Here is a 15,753-nt window from a genome sequence, read left to right as displayed (position 1 = left end):
TAGAAACATCCAGAGCCACCGTGCACAGGCGTGTGCAGGAAATGGGCTACAGGTGCCGCATTCCCCAGGTCAAGCCACTTTTGAACCAGAAACAGCGGCAGAAGCGCCTGACCTGGGCTACAGAGAAGCAGCACTGGACTGTTGCTCAGTTTTGCATGTCATTCGGAAATCAAGGTGCCAGAGTCTGGAGGAAGACTGGGGAGAAGGAAATGCCAAAATGTCTGAAGTCCAGTGTCAAGTACCCACAGTCAGTGATGTTCTGGGGTGCCATGTCAGCTGCTGGTGTTGGTGCACTGTGTTTTATCAAGGGCAGGGTCAATGCAGCTAGCTATCAGGAGATTTTGGAGCACTTCATGCTTCCATCTGCTGAAAAGCTTTATGGAGATGAAGATTTCATTTTTCAGCACGACCTGGCAAATTGTTTTACTGACCATGGTATTACTGTGCTCAATTGGCCTCCCAGCTCTCCTGACCTGAACCCCATAGAGAATCTGTGGGATATTGTGAAGAGAAAGTTGAGAGACGCAAGACCCAACACTCTGGATGAGCTTAAAGGCCTCATTATGCTTCTGCGTCAACTCCACAGCGTAGCTACGCCGTCACTCCTACGGCGTCGTGGCCGTTTTATGGTTCTGCGTCAGGTTGCGTTGCATCGCGGTGTATTTCACCGCCAGAACGCTAGGGGGGTGTGTGCTTCGCGAATCTTTTTGCTAGTTTGTTTTGGTTCCGTGCGCCGGTTCCGCTTTCGTTTCCATTACCCTTCAAATTGCGCAAATTGAAATTGCGAATTGAAAATACGCACAATGGAACCACGTCCATTTCGCATAAACTCCCGTTTATCGCAAAAAAAAGATTTTATGCTCGCATGAGGAGGTTTTTCAGGCAATTCGAAAAAGGAATATTTAGCAAAACTGCAATGGAAGGTTTTGCACAGTCACCTGACTTAGAAGACGCGGTGTGTTTGGGGTCCGTGTCCGCGAATAATAATAATAATTATCATCAATATTATAACATTTATTAGGCTACATATGTAGAAGACGCTTTTATCCAAAAAATGTACAAAGCAATTCGTCACATCTCATTCAAAATACAGGTTGAAGTTGGACAATAATATAATACGGGGCTAAGATTATCAGAAATAAACACAAGATTTTGACGCATATCCAAGTGTTTGTGCGGAGCGCGCACTGGATGGCAGGGATAGGCGCGCTGGCGCGAACACTTGCATTTCCCTATTTACCTACAGAAAGGTGTAGGTAAATAGGGAAATGTTGCATTTCCCTATCAACAGTGGAAACAACTTAAAATACTCTATCATTTCTGGTCATACAGAAAATAATAATACATTATTCGCAACTAATTTTATTTGCGTAAACTCACAATAACAAGAAAACGTTGTGGTTTTGTAAAATAAAATAAAACAATCAGGCGCGCTTTCATGGTCTCCGTGAACTGAAGCGCGAGAACTGAAACAAAATATCGCCTATGTAGGCTAAAGCTTGAAATGTCCACTTTAAAACGAACAAATTCGAATCGAAAGCTAATACCATCTGATTATGTAATCCGTATGAAAGGTGCATTTCTCTCTAAAGGTGCATCCGGAGATGGAGATATGTTTTTAGCCGACATTGATTTAGAAAACAATAGTTTATTAATAAACAAAACGCCTCGTTATTTTTCAGACACATTTATTACTATAAATCACCTTTCTGTAGGTTGTGGTTATGGTCTTCTCATTCAGCACTGCGGGAAAAATATAATTTCCAGGTTCTAATTTGGCCTTAGAAAACTAGTAAAATCTACATTTTTTTTTCATATTAATTTGTGAATATTTTAAATGTTTAATAAAGGAGCAAAAAATCATAAACATATAGGCTATCTTAAAATTCGTCGATATATATATATTTTTTTTTTTTGCGCAGCATTTGGTGTACAGTTCAAATTAAAATTTTGGTGTTTAACTTTGCGTTTTAAAAAATATAATAAACCGTTCATTTTTCGTTTTGCAATTACGGGTTAAATAAGGGAAAACGAATGGACCCAAAAGTAGGCTACATTGACCGTTTAGAATTAATACGAGATGTTCTTTATTAAATTCATAAAAGAAACAATTACAGGAATAGCCTACTGGAATCTAAACCTCAAAGAAATGCCACAATCAAGACCTCGGAGCAGAAATGAGGGAGAACTCCGTGTCTTTCCCTGCCATCAAGGCTTGGATAACACACCACGTCTCCTTAATAATAATGTCTAGTGTGGTGGCTATAGTGACACAAGGTATAGCATCTTGCTTTTGGAAACATTGTACCCGAAGCCAGTTTTCTATAAATGATGCCTCATCCGCATCATTCTTAATTGTTTTGTATTGTTTTTACATTTATATCTGTACTGTGTTGTCTCTGAACCTCTGTGTCTTGAATAAAAGTAGATATAGGCTATAACGTTAAACCTACCAACGTCCGTTACCATAATTTTTGGAATGGCTTATGGCGAGAGGAAAAAAAAAAACTGTTTTAGTCGCATAACATCGGTTAATGGAAACGGCGTCATTTCGCAATAGTTTTTTATCGACATATAGAAAAAAATCGCAAAAGTTTTGCGCAAATCTGTAATGGAAACGAGCCTAATGGCGAGCGAAACAGAGAGAATGTTGTTGCAGCTGGAGCTAATCGACGTTGAACAACACATGATTTTATTGCAAATGTTTAATCGCAGAAGAATCAAATGTTCCTCAACTTGATATCGTTAAAACAAACAGTGCAGTGGTCACTTTAAAAATGGCGGTATAGCGGGAGGGGGAAACCGGAAAAGCTTCACTCCCGAAATGATGTATCTGACCAATCACAGCCCTTGTGGTCTGCGTCGCCTCGACGCGTAGTTACAATTTTTTGGAGGTGCACGTCGAGCTACGGCGGAGGGGTCGGATTGGGGTTCGCGGCGACGCAGAGAGGTCTGCGGGGGTACACCGTCGATTCGACGCAGAAGCATAAAACAGGCTTTAGGCCGCTATCGAAGCATCCTGGGCCTCCATAACACCTCAGCAGTGCCACAGGCTGATTGCCTCCATGCCACGCCACATTGAAGCAGTCATTTCTGCAAAAGGATTCCCGACCAAGTATTGACTATTGAGTGCATAACTGAACATAATTATTTGAAGGTTGACTCTTTTTTTGTATTAAAAACACTTATTTTATTGGTCGGATGAAATATGCTAATTTTTTGAGTCAGGAATTTTGGGTTTTCATGAGCTGTATGCCAAAATCATCAGTATTAAAACAATAAAAGACCTGAAATATTTCAGTTGGTGTGCAATGAATCTAAAATATATTAAAGTTTAATTTTTATCATTACATTATGGAAAATAATGAACTTTATCACAATATGCTAATTTTTTGAGAAGGACCTGTATATACACTCACCGGCCACTTTATTAGGTACCCCATGCTAGTAACGGGTTGGACCCCCTTTTGCCTTCAGAACTGCCTCAATTCTTCGTGGCATAGATTCAACAAGGTGCTGGAAGCATTCCTCAGGGAGTTTGGTCCATATTGACATGATGGCATCACACAGTTGCCGCAGATTTGTCGGCTGCACATCCATGATGCGAATCTCCCGTTCCACCACATCCCAAAGATGCTCTATTGGGTTGAGATCTGGTGACTGTGGAGGCCATTTTAGTACAGTGAACTCATTGTCATGTTCAAGAAACCAATTTGAAATGATTAGAGCTTTGTGACATGGTGGAAGTAGCCATCAGAGGATGGGTACATGGTGGCCATAAAGGGATGGACATGGTCAGAAACAATGCTCAGGTAGGCCGTGGCATTTAAACGATGCCCAATTGGCACTAAGGGGCCTAAAGTGTGCCAGGAAAACATCCCCCACACCATTACACCACCACCACCAGCCTGCACAGTGGTAACAAGGCATGATGGTTCCATGTTCTCATTCTGTTTACGCCAAATTCTGACTCTAACATCTGAATGTCTCAACAGAAATCGAGACTCATCAGACCAGGCAACATTTTTCCAGTCTTCAACTGTTCAATTTTGGTGAGCTCTTGCAAATTGTAGCCTCTTTTTCCTATTTGTAGTGGAGATGAGTGGTACCCGGTGGAGTCTTCTGCTGTTGTAGCCCATCCGCCTCAAGGTTGTGCGTGTTGTGGCTTCACAAATGCTTTGCTGCATACCTCGGTTGTAACGAGTGGTTATTTCAGTCACTGTTGCCCTTCTATCAGCTCGAACCAGTCTGGCCATTCTCCTCTGACCTCTGGCATCAACAAGGCATTTCCGCCCACAGAACTGCCGCTCACTGGATGTTTTTTCTTTTTCGGACCATTCTCTGTAAACCCTAGAGATGGTTGTGTGTGAAAATCCCAGTAGATTAGCAGTTTCTGAAATACTCAGACCAGCCCTTCTGGCACCAACAATCATGCCACGTTCAAAGTCACTCAAATCACCTTTCTTCCCCATACTGATGCTCGGTTTGAACTGCAGGAGATTGTCTTGACCATGTCTACATGCCTAAATGCACTGAGTTGCCGCCATGTGATTGGCTGCTTAGAAATTAAGTGTTAACGAGCAGTTGGACAGGTGTACCTAATAAAGTGGCCGGTGAGTGTGTATATATATATATATATATATATATATATATATATATATATATATATATATATATATATATATATATATATATATATATATATATATATATATATATATATATATATATATATATATATATATAAACACACACACATATATACAGTATATCTGTGCGTGTGTAAATATCTATTTATATATACACATACAATTATTACTATTAACTTTTTAACATAAGTTCTTGCTAAGTGGTGTCTGGTAAGTCTTTCTGCTTAGCCCAACAGAAATGTTTTACTCCGCAAGATTGAATATTGCATGCAGGTAGACTATTAATCTTATTAGACGCAAGACACATGATTTCTTTAACTTTTCATCCCAGGTATCAAGTTCAGAGTCAGCTTTTGCCTTATCTCTGGATACAGCTGTTTACTAGTTGAATCCCATAAGGGCCGATAGATTGCCAGCAACCTTGAATTTATGCTCCTTCCACAACATCCATAATTTAAGGGGCAGATTGCTGCTCCCTGCGAATGGTTTCCCAATCTCTGCAACCATCTGAGATTCATTTATGTATGGAGCCCTGAGAGAAAGAGGCTCTTTCTGAGGGGAGGAGAGCAACCATATGAACCTGTTAACATGAGCGGAAAGCGTCTTTCCACCCCATCAGAGCGAGGGACATGGAGAATAACATGAGATGAAAGGTGGTTTTGAGGAGGTGTATGTCAGCAGCAATGGGATGAATTAATGATAAATTATATATAAATATTCTATAAATTCTCTATAAATGAAAAATGACTGATGACATTTTGATATTAATGGGAATTAGGAAAAAAGTTTCGCTGACTGACAGATGGTAATTTATTTAGAATCAGATTATATTTTTAACTACATTCGCATTTCCAAAAGTACACTAAAAAATGTATATGATATGTAAGAATATAACAATAAGTTATGACAACATATGTGTTTACATTTGCTTTAAAATTTGCTTATAAAATAAGCAAATTGATATTGCTTAAAAAAATTAAGGCACATTCAAGGTTTTGTCCAGCCAATTTCTGAGAATTTAGTAATTCACATTTATTTCATCACATTACGTTTTCATCAACTTACAGGGTATTATAGTTTACCGTAGCAATATTTGGACGCTCAGTTTTTTCATTTGGCCAAAATCTCATGGTATTAAAGACGAAGTGCTGCACACAGACTGTTCAAAACTGTATTGGCTATGACTCGACAACAAATACTAGACTAAGATGGTCTTCTTAAACCTTGTGGACCATTAACATTGTTATTTCAGCAACTATTTTCACTTATATACATGAGCGTGGGAGTAATGCCCATTCATGTATTATTCATATATGAATAGAAACCATTTCTCTGAATTAAACATTGAAATGTGTGAGGCCTACTTGGCATTCTCGGTGCAAGCGATGATTGCGATTAGTTTTGACCAGGAGGCCTCAGTGTCAGGAGAGCTGACTGCAATTCAAACCCATTACTGGCGAGTTATCCAAAAGGCCATGTGCATCCCAGCGCTCATTAGGACTCATTTTCCACTTAATAAAATAATACATTTTTCCATATTAGCCCCAGCATTATACCACCAGCTGGCCTAATAAGAGACACATATCCCAATGCAGATTACTTGAAATAATTACTTGAGTAAATACATATCTGCTGGTCCAAAGAGAATGGAAAACTCAATTAAACCTACATTAGACCTGCGGAGACTCAACCGATCCCCCAGGATGCAACTTGGCGCTGTAGCTAATGTGCGAGAACAGGTGGGGACCGTGATGAACCCATACCAGGTCAAAAAAGACTGTATATGTCATTGCGATAAAATAAAAAATTCTGTCATTATTTACTCTCCCATGTCATTCCAAAACAAATGAGTTCCCCCCCTCCCCCCCTATAGAACATAAAAAGAACCATTAAAGTGATCCACACAGCTTTTCCGGTATATTACAAGTCTTCAAAAGTCATATGATCTTAAATCTCATTCACATTTGCGAATATTCAAATCAACATTATGTGTCTCATTTGAATATATGCAAGAGCCAATGAGACTGAAGTGCTATGATGAGTTTTTCGGAGCTTTAGATTTTGCTAAACCTTTCCTTTGTGATTTATGGAAGAAAAAAAAAACACATGGGATGACATGAGGAGGAGTAAATGATGCTAAAATGTAAATTTTTGAGTAAACTCTTCTTTTAAATATTGCCCTGGAGCTAGAGGCCACTGAAATAATTTCTACGGTTATTCACTGGAAACCAAAAATGATACATAGTTGTCACTGACCATTTCGGAAACTTTTTTTTTTTTTTTTTACATGAACAACGTTAGTCAAAAATAAAGTTTTAACAGTGACATTTTTTGGTTTTTACCCCTTACCCCAACTTAATAATCACCCCATTTGTAACTTATAAAATATATAAAGTACATAAATCAAATTAAATAAATATAAATTATTAAATTGCACAATATAGATTAACATGTATAAAACAACACAGATAAAAGGAAAAAAACATAAATATATAATCTCAATAAAGGGTTGGGTCAAAGAAAAGAAAAAAAGTTTATAGACCTTAGAGAAATGGTAGGTAACAACACGTTTCGGAAACCTTCCAAACAGATGTCGTGCTCTCGTTTGCAATTAGAATCTGAAATGCCTGCTGGAAACCTCTGAATGGCAGAAGCAATTTACAAAAGTAATTTTGGCCAGAAAATTTCAACAAATGGGACGGTTCATGTCGCTTTGCTGAAATAATGTAGCTCCAATTATATTTTGCCCAGAGGGTACTGGGACTTATTTACTGCACTAAAACTTATCTAAAAGCTGAAAGGTAGAAATGCTAATTGCATTTTGTGAAAAGTACAAAAAGAAAATAATAATAATTAGAACCATTCACACTCAAATTTACCCTGGGTGCTGAAGGTGGCGTCAATGGCAGAACCGTCCCAGGATTCCACTGCGCTGTCCACACTGGGGATGGTGGTGGAATAGATGTCTGAGAGTTTTACAGATTTCTGCCCACCCTGACCCTCGTCCTCCATATCGCTCAGATCATTCATGCGACCCGTAACCGAGGGCTGCTTTGGGCTTGGCACTATAGAAAGAATGATATAAAGACGAGGATTGTCTGAGCCCTCGGATCACAGTCAATAGACCAGAGAGATCCAGACTTTACTGGATATTAGGCTCACAAATCAGTGCTCATTTGATCTTTTGCTCTTGAAAAAGGAACTTTACTTTGTCTACTGTCAGTCTACAGTATATGATAGATGGAGACAAAACTATTTAGGCCTTAGGCTTTAATGACTTACAGCTAGGCAGCTTTATTGCATTTTAGAGCTACAGTTAGATGTACAGTACTGTGGGAGGTAATGTGTGTGAGAAAGAGCGACGAGAAAATAAATGCAAAGAATGTGCCAATCAAAAGTTTGGGAAATATAATAAGAAAAATAATGTTTTCGAAAAATACAATTAGAGAATAACAATTAGTAAATGATAATTAAAATTTCATTTATACATTGAAACATTTATAACAATTAACAATTGTATAACAATTGTACATTTATATTTGTACACAAAACTAACTTGTGCATTTTAGCATAAGCCTTTGGCTTCGAAGGTTTTAAGGATCATGAGAAGTGTGTTCTTTTGTAGTGTACATATAAAAAGCCATTTGGTCGTAAGCTTGCATGTCAGCACTCACATTCTCCCTGCTTCTTGATCTTCAGCGTGACGGACTCTCCTGCCATCTGCAGCAGGTGGATGGCCTCACTGAGAGGTTTGCCCTTCAAACTGTTGCTGTTAATGGCCAGTATGCGGTCACCAATGTGGATGGCACCAGTCCTGTGGAAACAAGAGCACAGCAACTCAGCTGCAATGCATCATTTCAAAAGCCCTTTTTTTTCCTTGTTGAAAACATGCATTCATTCAAATTAACTAGGGCTGTCCATAGATTAAACCGTGTAATTGCGATTAATGCCTACGGCAACACATTAACATATTCAGTACTTTCTGAGAAAAGGAAATTCTAATTAAATATATATAAATATATTAATTATTATAATGATATAATTACCATTCAAATTATATAATATAGTTTTATTTATAATATATATTTTACTGAAGACATGACTTAAAGGGGACCTATTATGCCCTTTTTATAAAGTCATGATTTTGTTTTTGGTGTCTACTAGAATAGGTTTTCATGCTTGAATAAAAAAAACCCCTAATTTTTCACATTGTTGCAGCACCTCTCTTCCCAGTCTGTCAGTAACACTGTTCAGTTTGAGTCTCTATGAAGCCTCTCCTTCCCGAAAAGCACAATGTGCTCTGATTGGTCGGCTCAACCAATGTTTTGTGACCTTTCAACCATTTTGAGCGTTTCATAACTGTCACATAACGCACAATATCGTTCTGTTAAGCGCGCACTGCAGTTTTGTCGTCTGCCACTTAAATGTTTGAACTCTTAAAGCAGAATGGATTGGCTGTCAATGTGTTTATCATTCATCATCTAGAAAAAAAAAAAAGATCCGACGATATAGTTTCTTTGTGCCGTTATTGTTACAGTATAGTTGTGGTGTTAACTCCGTCCTTTTGGAGTGGACTTTGCTTTATAACTTTGCAGACCTTTTTCTTGCTCAAACAGCAACATTACACACTAAAGAAAGTAAAAATGTAAAAAAAAAAAAAAAAAGTTCCTTTTTAAGATATCACGTGTATATTTATCTTAAGTGTGATATTTCATAACTGTTGACAGGCTTGAAAGCACGAACAGAGCCGTACCTCTCGGCCAGGCCGCCTTTAGTGAGGCTGGAGATGATGATGGGGTCGAAGGGCTCCTCGGTGCCCGAGATTGTGATGCCCAGCGGCCCGCCGTAGCGTTTCAGCTCCACCGTGTAAATGATGGCGCCGGAGGTCTCCTGCTCGTCTGCAACACAGGCCAACAGCACACGGGCGTCCCTATCAACACTGCCATCACGTAGGATACCTCACAGAGGGGCAGAGAGCAGAGCGAAGACACCCCTCACAACACCGGACAGAGAGAGGAGGTAAGGAGGATTGACCAGAAAATAAAGCGAAAACATGAGGGAAGAGGAACCCAAAGGAAACAAATAGAAATGGGATAAAAATACTAGGGCTGTCAATTTAACATGCAATTGAACATTCGCCAAGTCCTGTCCTAAAAGAAAAAAAATCCATTTACTGACCAGTCCTACCTCTGCAACTGTTGTAATCGGACATTTTTAATCCAACTATATATAATTTTCAGATTGCATATGATTTGCACTGCAAAAAATAAAAACAGAAAATGTACTGGTAATTTTCTGTCACGACATTGTCCAGTAATTTTACGGAAATTTCTGTTAACCCAAAAAACACAAAATACAGGTAAAACACCTGTAAAAAACCAATGAGGAAACCTCCTCCTATTTTACAGAGTATTCGCACATTAATTAATTCTATTACAATTGCTAATTCATTGACAACACCCCAAAAAACAACCTAACAAAGTAAAAGTGATGTCTGATGATGCTCACAAAAAGTAAGAAACTGGAGGAACGAAAAGCAGGAAGAATGGGAAAGGAAGTAAAGGCAATTCAAGAGAAGAATGATGTAAGATAATGGAAGTGGTGCATCCAGAAAAGAAAAAAAAATGAGAAAGAGAAAATACAAGTGAGTGGCAAAATGGAGATATTCACATGCATAATACAAAAAAAATGGGATATCGGCTCTGTGATCCATTTCAGAAATGGATACTACACCTACCTCTACAAATCATACATATTATCATCCAAAGGAGAACTGAGCCTCCATAGCCTGGACCCCCAATGCATTTCAGATGTCAGACATTCCTTTTCCCCCCAAAGTGACTTAGTGCATTCAAGCTGTATATAATATCAGTATGTGTGTCCTCAGGGGATTCTCTGTGCTAGTTGCTTTACCAGCTGAGCTACAAGAATCATAATGTAAATTAATTATAAGACTGAACTCATTTTGTATGCACTCAAGTGCAGATGTGGCTATAGCAACACAAAAATTCACTTGAAAGTGTTTTTTAAAATATGTGTGGCGCTGATTCATAATGCTCAACACCAATTAAGAGGTCAACCTGACGTTTTGACATGACTACACCGAGAAAGGAATGCGCTAAAGAGAAAAATCCCGCAGATCCTCGGGGCAATCGTTGTCATCTCCCACCCCCATCCACATACTTATGAAGCGCTGGTCTCTGTCAGATCACAGCAGCTCTAGGTTTGTGTTTGTGTGTCTGTGCTGGGGGTCTGGGGATGTTCGTTAACACGAGGTCGGCTCATTATGCCTTTGTTTTGTTCGGTGATGGACTAATGGAGAGATGGGAGGAAAATTACCCCTATTTAGCATGCCAGTTAGCACGACCTCTCTCAGACTGATGATTTGTTGTCACAGAAAAAAAAGGGTTTGTGAAAAATGAATGTCGACCTTAATGTTCCCAGCGAGAAAGATCTAAACGAGCCTCCAGCATCGGGCGAGGATCTGAAACACAAGGTGCCATTTCACGGACACAGTGGACGTCCTGGATGAAATATAAATGCCAAATAAAAGTGATTCGCAGGTCTGCTTTGTAGTACAAGCGCAACACCCCAGTAGAAGACTATGAAGCAGAGGATTGTGGGTAAATGCTTTTGAGACGCTTGATAAGGGCTCCAAGGGTTTCTAATCGGATAATTGAACCGAACGAGCATTAAATTGAAGCGATTAAACCTAATTTTCTTCAGTGCGCACAATGCTAATAGTGTTAAGGGTGAATTGTGAGGTTGTGGAAGCGAGGAGAGATGTGTGTGTTGCTGTAACCCAAAAGAAGAAGCGAAAGGTTTACCAGAAGGTCCTTTGGAGATAATAAAGATCTCACTGTGACATTTCTGACAGCATAGCCACTTCAAATCCTACCTCAACTTAAAGTAGAGGCCAGTTTTATGTATAATAACAAAAAAGTAATTCGGGTTTGGAACAAGGTTTTCTTTTTTGACTGAGTTATCCCTTTAAACGGTTACAAAACCACCAAGCAGTATAACTAGGCTCTAAGGCGGGGGCGATGTATTGAATAGTCAAATACATTTATAAAAACTTGTATTCATTTATACAGTGAACTTCAGTTATACAGTGATTCATTTAACAGGTTTGACCCATAAATGAGTAGCATTAGCAGGCCATCTGATCTCGATTTCTTGGCTCCATGTAAAATAAAACTTTTATGTTCAATTTTGACTGTCAGTAATCTTTCTAAAGTACTATTCATTTATTTATGTGTAAAACCCTAACCTTTAAGAAACACTGTGCATATCACGGTTTTAAAGTGTTTTTAACTCTCCATTAAGTTCTCTAAAGAGCGTGTCATTATACTAATTTCCCGATCTATCCTTGTCTTGTGATTTGCAAACATCACATTGAAAAGACATCTTCAGCAAAAAAATGCAAGAAGAGTTGGTAAGATCGATTCATTTTCTGTGATTCATTTCAAGTGGTCCGTTTCAATTATTAAATTCATTCATTTGATTCAACAATTTACTCAAGTCAATTAATCAAAAATGTCAATGAAAATCCACGCTGGCCTTTTTTCTTAAAATGAAAGCCTTAAAATATTCATCATTATATATATATATATATATATATATATATTTATATATATATATATATATTAGTGCTATCAAAGCGATGAATCGTAAATCACGTATAACATAAAAGCTTGTATTTATGTAGTATTTGTGTGTGTATATACTTTATTAATTTATATATATATATATATATATAAATTAATAAATGTGTGTGATGTGTGTGTATATATATATATATATATAGATACATATACATATACAAATATTTATATATGTATATATGTATATATGCATACATGCGTGTACACAAACTTTCACATTAGATGTGATAAATCGATTTGACAGCTTTTAACTATTTGATAACTTTTAATCATATTAATTATATAAATACATTAAATATATTACTAATATTAATATATTGAATTATATGGTCATATAAGGTGAAAAATATCAAAATATACTTGTTTTCTCTGTATATCCCAGCCCTACGTGATGCCTATCTGTATTCTGTACTTTAAGGGATTCATGCCTAATAATGCTTTCATGTTTTCTCTTATCTTGTCCTTTTTCTGTCCTTGCCGTATCTGGTTGAAACCATATTACATTAGAATAGGTTAATCAGTCAGGTCCTAATAGCTTATTCTTTATCTTGATCCTGGCCAAAATACGTTCGCATTAGAAGTCTTTGCTGATGTGTTCTGTCCTTGCATGGGGATTTTTAGAGTACATTTGTGTCCGTGTGGAGTGTGTAGTTGCAGAGGCTCAGAGGTACCTGAGTTGTCCTCGTCCTTGCGGATCTTGAGTTTAACCAGGTCTTCGCACTGCTGCAGGATTTGAACCGCGTCCTCCATGGAGCAGTTGTCCAGGCGGATGTTGTCTATTGCCAGGAGCTTATCCCCCAGCTCCAGGGTGCCCGTTCTTTGAAGAGTACACGGAAAAACCGTTACAAGCTTTTTGCAGAAGCACAACCACTGTAACATTTCCTCTGCCATACAGCAAATCTCCATTTCGTCTTGCAATATTTTGAAGGAAAGGTTATTTTCTCCCTCATGCATACATTTACACTCATTTCGTTGTAGTCTGAGCTCACATTCTGCAAGAAAACACATCCATTATTCAGTGGATTGACCATGGTACACAGCAAAGAGCTTCCAGAGGCGCTGAGATAGATCTGAAGCCAAAAAAAAACCCCTTACTTTTATCGTATTGGTCATAATTGTGTCGTTCCATATTCAGATTAGACATTGAGATGTAATCCTGCCTGAATTCACACTTATTCCACCACTTCTTCATATTAAATGGCTCACTTATTTTTAGGCCCTTTTAATAGAGCTGAAATGGAGGAGAGCAAAATGTGAAAGATTGCAAGAGCCAAGGCCTTCTAACATCGACATCTCAACAGACCTGCATTTAACCACTACACTGTACACAGTGATTCTGATTCATAACCCAATTCTCTCTCCTTCTCGCATAATTATCCGGTAAACATATGTTCTATTATGTAAAAGTAGGGGAAATTAGAGTATATGTGCTGAAAGAGCCTTAATTACTTGGTATACAGCATCCCCCAACAACCCTAACTATTACCATGGAGAATTTATACTTTTTTCAGCTTTGTTAGCCTAGTTAGAAGTTAGAAATGAAAGTTGAGCTTGAGAAAGGAAAGTATACTACCATTCAAAAGTTTGAGGTCAGTAAGACTTCTTTTCAAAGGAATGAATAATTCAATATATCAACAATGCTTTAAAAGCATGACAGTAAAGACATTTATGTTACAAAACATTTCTATTTTTAATAAAAGCTGTTCTTTTGAAATTCATTCATCAAAGAATCCTGAAAAAAAGTATTAGTTTCCAATAAAATGAAGCAGCACAACAATTTTCAACATTAATATGAACAAATAATTGATTCTTAAACAGAAAATCTGCATATTTGAATGATTTCCGAAGGATCATGTGACACTGAATACTACTAATGGCTGCTGGAAAAATGGCTGCTGGAAATTCAGGAATAAATTACTTAATATATTAACAATAAAAATTGTTATTGTAAAATTTCACAATTTTACTATTTTTCCATTTTTGAGCAATTAAATGCAGCCTTGGTGAACATGAGACACTTTTAAATGAATTAAAACCCCAAACTTTTGAAAAGTACCATATCTCGAGCTATGAGTGAAAAGTTATTTTAAAGAAAATAAATCTAAGCTAGTCAATTTTTAGAGTGCAGCTAGATTAGATTTTTACTGCGAACAGGCCCGTATAGACCTCACAATCAACAACAGTGCAGTCAAACAGCACTCTACACCTTTCCTCAGGGCAACCTCTGAGATTTATGTCAATACGGAGGGTTACGCGTTCTCCCAGCCGCACTCCACTGTATCCTGGACAAAATGAGCATATTCATAAGAATGCTTTGGCAAGTCGATGCAGATAGCATACGCTCGTAGTCATGCTCAATTCTGTGCGCAGATGTCATTATATTAGCCATTTGGGTCTAGTTGGAGAACAGTATTTAAGGCATGGATGAAGAGCTGATTTGGATGAGAGTTCAGAAATAAAGTGCTGACGTGTGCCAAAATGAATTTTCAGCATCATTACTCCAGTCTTCAGTGTCACGTGATCCTTCTAAATTCATTATAATGCTGATTTGGTGATGAATAGAAAGTTTAAAAAAAACAGTATTTATTTGAAAGAGAATTATTTTCTTCCCAAAAACGTTTAAGCTGGGTCAAACTGTTTGATGATGGGCATTATGCTTTAGAGCACGTTATATCGAGTGAAACATTTCGCACTTGGATATAAAATGTAATCCATCTATTATGTATTTTTTATTTAATATAGCGAAGCTTGAGATGTTGCTGGGTGTAAATGTGCTGGAGGCTGTATATATGAGTTGTTTTGCATGAGATGAGCATTTTTCTATACATTTAAAAAGAGATGCGGTGCAAGACAATGGCGTGAGGCGGTACCTGTGCGCAACGCTGCCTTTCTTTATGTCAGAGATGATGAGCGAATCTCCGGGCTTCCTACTGGAAGGAGCTGTGAAGAGAGAGGAGAACAATCAAACTTGTTTAATAGCACAACATCACTCATTTTCTGTAGGCAACACTGCTGATTATTTAACTGAGTCATTCTTGGATTATAACTTCACATTTTTAAAGGTACAGCACTTTTAAAGGTTCTGTCTTGCTGACAAAAGTGTCTTTAAAATTGGTGAGAGTAAATCTGATGACACAGTAAAAGCTTTGTATCGACTTGGTTGGTGGAGAACTAGTTGCTTTCGGTAGTTGTCAAGTAGTTGTCAGTCCAGTCTAGTCGGAACTGATGGTTTTTGTTGTCGATTTAGCATTTTTCCAGCTTGGAGAATGACATGATGACACTGTAAAATATGCCACTCCAACTGATTGACAATCGAGATGCATATTTTCCACAGAGCCGTGTGGGTGGCAATCTTCCAGCAAATAATAGTTCATATATAAAAATGATATTTTTAACCACAAAGAAAGCACTCTGCAGAAGAAAAAAAAAGAAGAAAAAAA

At 37.8% G+C, this 15,753-nt stretch overlaps 1 protein-coding gene across 13 annotated transcripts in view; it reads right to left on the bottom strand.

Annotated features, from left to right (window-relative positions):
- Window positions 1-15,753, bottom strand: part of grip1 (glutamate receptor interacting protein 1) — a 283,603-nt gene that overhangs the window by 12,423 nt on the left and 255,427 nt on the right. For 7 of the 13 annotated variants that reach the window (XM_056257459.1, XM_056257463.1, XM_056257454.1 and 4 more), the window contains 5 exons: window positions 15,184-15,253; window positions 12,985-13,130; window positions 9,403-9,607; window positions 8,324-8,463; window positions 7,529-7,714 (listed from right to left, as the gene is read on the bottom strand). In XM_056257459.1, the coding sequence (XP_056113434.1) occupies window positions 7,529-7,714; window positions 8,324-8,463; window positions 9,403-9,607; window positions 12,985-13,130; window positions 15,184-15,253 (747 nt within the window). The remainder of the gene's footprint in view (window positions 1-7,528; window positions 7,715-8,323; window positions 8,464-9,402; window positions 9,608-12,984; window positions 13,131-15,183; window positions 15,254-15,753) is intronic. The other 6 variants (XM_056257464.1, XM_056257466.1, XM_056257457.1 and 3 more) reach the window with 1 other exon arrangement.

This window comes from Rhinichthys klamathensis, unplaced genomic scaffold, assembly GCF_029890125.1.
Source record: "Rhinichthys klamathensis goyatoka isolate OS25496 unplaced genomic scaffold, OSU_Roscu_1.1 h1tg000139l_1, whole genome shotgun sequence".
Lineage (NCBI taxonomy): Eukaryota > Metazoa > Chordata > Actinopteri > Cypriniformes > Leuciscidae > Rhinichthys > Rhinichthys klamathensis.
Note: the sequence above shows the minus strand (reverse complement) of the source record. Positions and strands in the feature narration are given on the sequence as shown.